At 43.0% G+C, this 1,677-nt stretch overlaps 1 protein-coding gene across 2 annotated transcripts; it reads left to right on the top strand.

Annotated features, from left to right (window-relative positions):
• The first annotated feature begins 330 nt into the window (after positions 1–330).
• On the top strand, positions 331–1,452 carry LOC104599900 (thionin-like protein). 2 transcript variants are annotated; one of them, XM_010262645.3, is made up of 3 exons: positions 331–542; positions 859–915; positions 1,197–1,452. In XM_010262645.3, exons 1-3 carry the CDS (start codon positions 416–418, stop codon positions 1,235–1,237), a joined length of 225 nt encoding a protein of 74 aa, XP_010260947.1. In that variant the 5' UTR covers positions 331–415; the 3' UTR covers positions 1,238–1,452. The 2 variants fall into 2 exon arrangements, with proteins under 2 accessions (XP_010260947.1, XP_010260945.1); XM_010262643.3 differs by lacking the exon at positions 1,197–1,452 and adding an exon at positions 992–1,158.
• Positions 1,453–1,677: the final 225 nt, after the last annotated feature.

Here is a 1,677-nt window from a genome sequence, read left to right as displayed (position 1 = left end):
CGGAGAAGAGAAACTTTGGAAGGTGGCGCTTAAACCATAATTGATAAGTATTTGGAGTCCAGACATTAAACTGCCGTTAATGTCTGGACTTCGTTAATTTTGAAACTATATAAGAAGAACGACGTGTTCGATTGCCACAGTTTCCTATGGGAGTGGAAACTGGAAACTGTGGGATTTCAAAGGAAGGCGGTTACCGGGTCACTAGCCACTGGCAAGTCAAACTGGGTATTCTATCGTCAATTCATCATTTATTATCTATCCGTTCGGTTAATAGTATGTTATTGACGGGGCATTTCGGTAATGTTGATGTGAACCCCTTTCCATTTAAAGGAGATGAGTGGTTCAGAACTTCAGATCGGTCCATCCCAGACTTGCAGAGATTTGAGTAGAAACGCAGAGTCAAAGAGTGGGAGAGATGGAGATGAAGAAGGTAGCAGCTGTGCTGTTGGTTCTGTTTCTAGTGTCGTCGCAGATGGTCAGCATCGAGGGCGATGCTTTCGACTGTTACGATGCTTGTTCGACGGGATGTGTTAACAGAGATGGTAACGACTCACATCTCAACTCTCTGTAGCTTCTCTTTGTTTCATTTCTCACGTTAGCTTTTTCAACCACCTAACTACATCTCGAGACTTTAGCTGTAACCCCAAATCGACCAGTACACCCCTCCTCTTTCTCTCTCTCTCTCTCTCTGATTCATGAATTTGCTTTCTCACCGCTGTCAGCTGCTGTAATTTGGAGCTTGTACTGAGCGCATGAAAGCATCGTGTACAAAACCGGCCTAAGATAGAATTGCCAGGGGGGAGGGGGTTTCTCTTGCAGTCTTGCTTAATTCTTTATTTTGGCATTTCCATTTTGCAGTCAGGACTATGCTTCGCTGTGATCGCAAATGCGCCATTAAATGCGATCGAAAAAAAGGTAATACCACTAAAACTCTCAGCTCGCTCACTCCTCTTTGTCTTTTTCTGATTTGATAAATTGCGAAAGCCAACAGAAAAGGATATAACAACTCTACACAGAGAGATCAGAAGTAGCCAACAACTTGATGAGATGGGATCTTTCCCTTTACCATAGATCGGAAAAGAAAATATCCATGACAGGACCGGTCCAAGTGGGTCAGGCCGGCCGGCCGGCCTGATTTCAAGTATCAACAACACCTTTCACTTCAGCCTCTAAATTGAATGTGTGTGCTCTTGCAGTTGCAGTTACAGGTGCGGCTGCCGTGGAGGGAAGTGGTTAGGTTAGAAGAGCAAGCAAATTCCAAATTGTTTGACAATTGGAATGCGAAGATCTAGATTAAGTTCTGGAATGAAGTTAATGTTTCTCATAAATGGGTCCCATTTAAAACGGGGCCCTCTGTAGTCTGTACCTTGTATTGGGCTTCCTTCTTCACTCTTCAGTGAAGCGGAGCAACTGCTGAACTGAATTGATATATAGATAATTGTATTTGTAGTACGATCTGATTCGTTGGCCTTCTCCTGGATTGAGACTCTCAGGAAGGTTTTCGGGTTCCCATTTCGTATTCAACGCGGATTGAGACTCTTGATATCAACGATGCAATATTAATAATTAATTCGATTAACGAACACATCATACTTTGGTCAAATGAGTACATCTTTAGACACATTAGATTTGGATTCGAATCAGGTCAAAATGACGGCCCACTTGTCAACTCTGAAT

Source organism: Nelumbo nucifera, chromosome 5, assembly GCF_055504915.1.
Source record: "Nelumbo nucifera cultivar China Antique chromosome 5, China Antique-T2T, whole genome shotgun sequence".
Lineage (NCBI taxonomy): Eukaryota > Viridiplantae > Streptophyta > Magnoliopsida > Proteales > Nelumbonaceae > Nelumbo > Nelumbo nucifera.
This window is presented reverse-complemented; position numbering and strand designations above follow the sequence as displayed.

What these genes read in the sequence shown, in the direction of transcription:
- LOC104599900 (XM_010262643.3), top strand. Translation starts at nt 416, where the DNA reads ATGGAGATGAAGAAGGTAGCAGCTGTGCTGTTGGTTCTGTTTCTAGTG. An exon ending in GGGATGTGTTAACAGAGATG is followed by an intron (nt 543 to 858) that starts GTAACGACTCAC and finishes TCCATTTTGCAG; the next exon opens with TCAGGACTATGCTTCGCTGT. An exon ending in TAAATGCGATCGAAAAAAAG is followed by an intron (nt 916 to 991) that starts GTAATACCACTA and finishes GAAAGCCAACAG; the next exon opens with AAAAGGATATAACAACTCTA.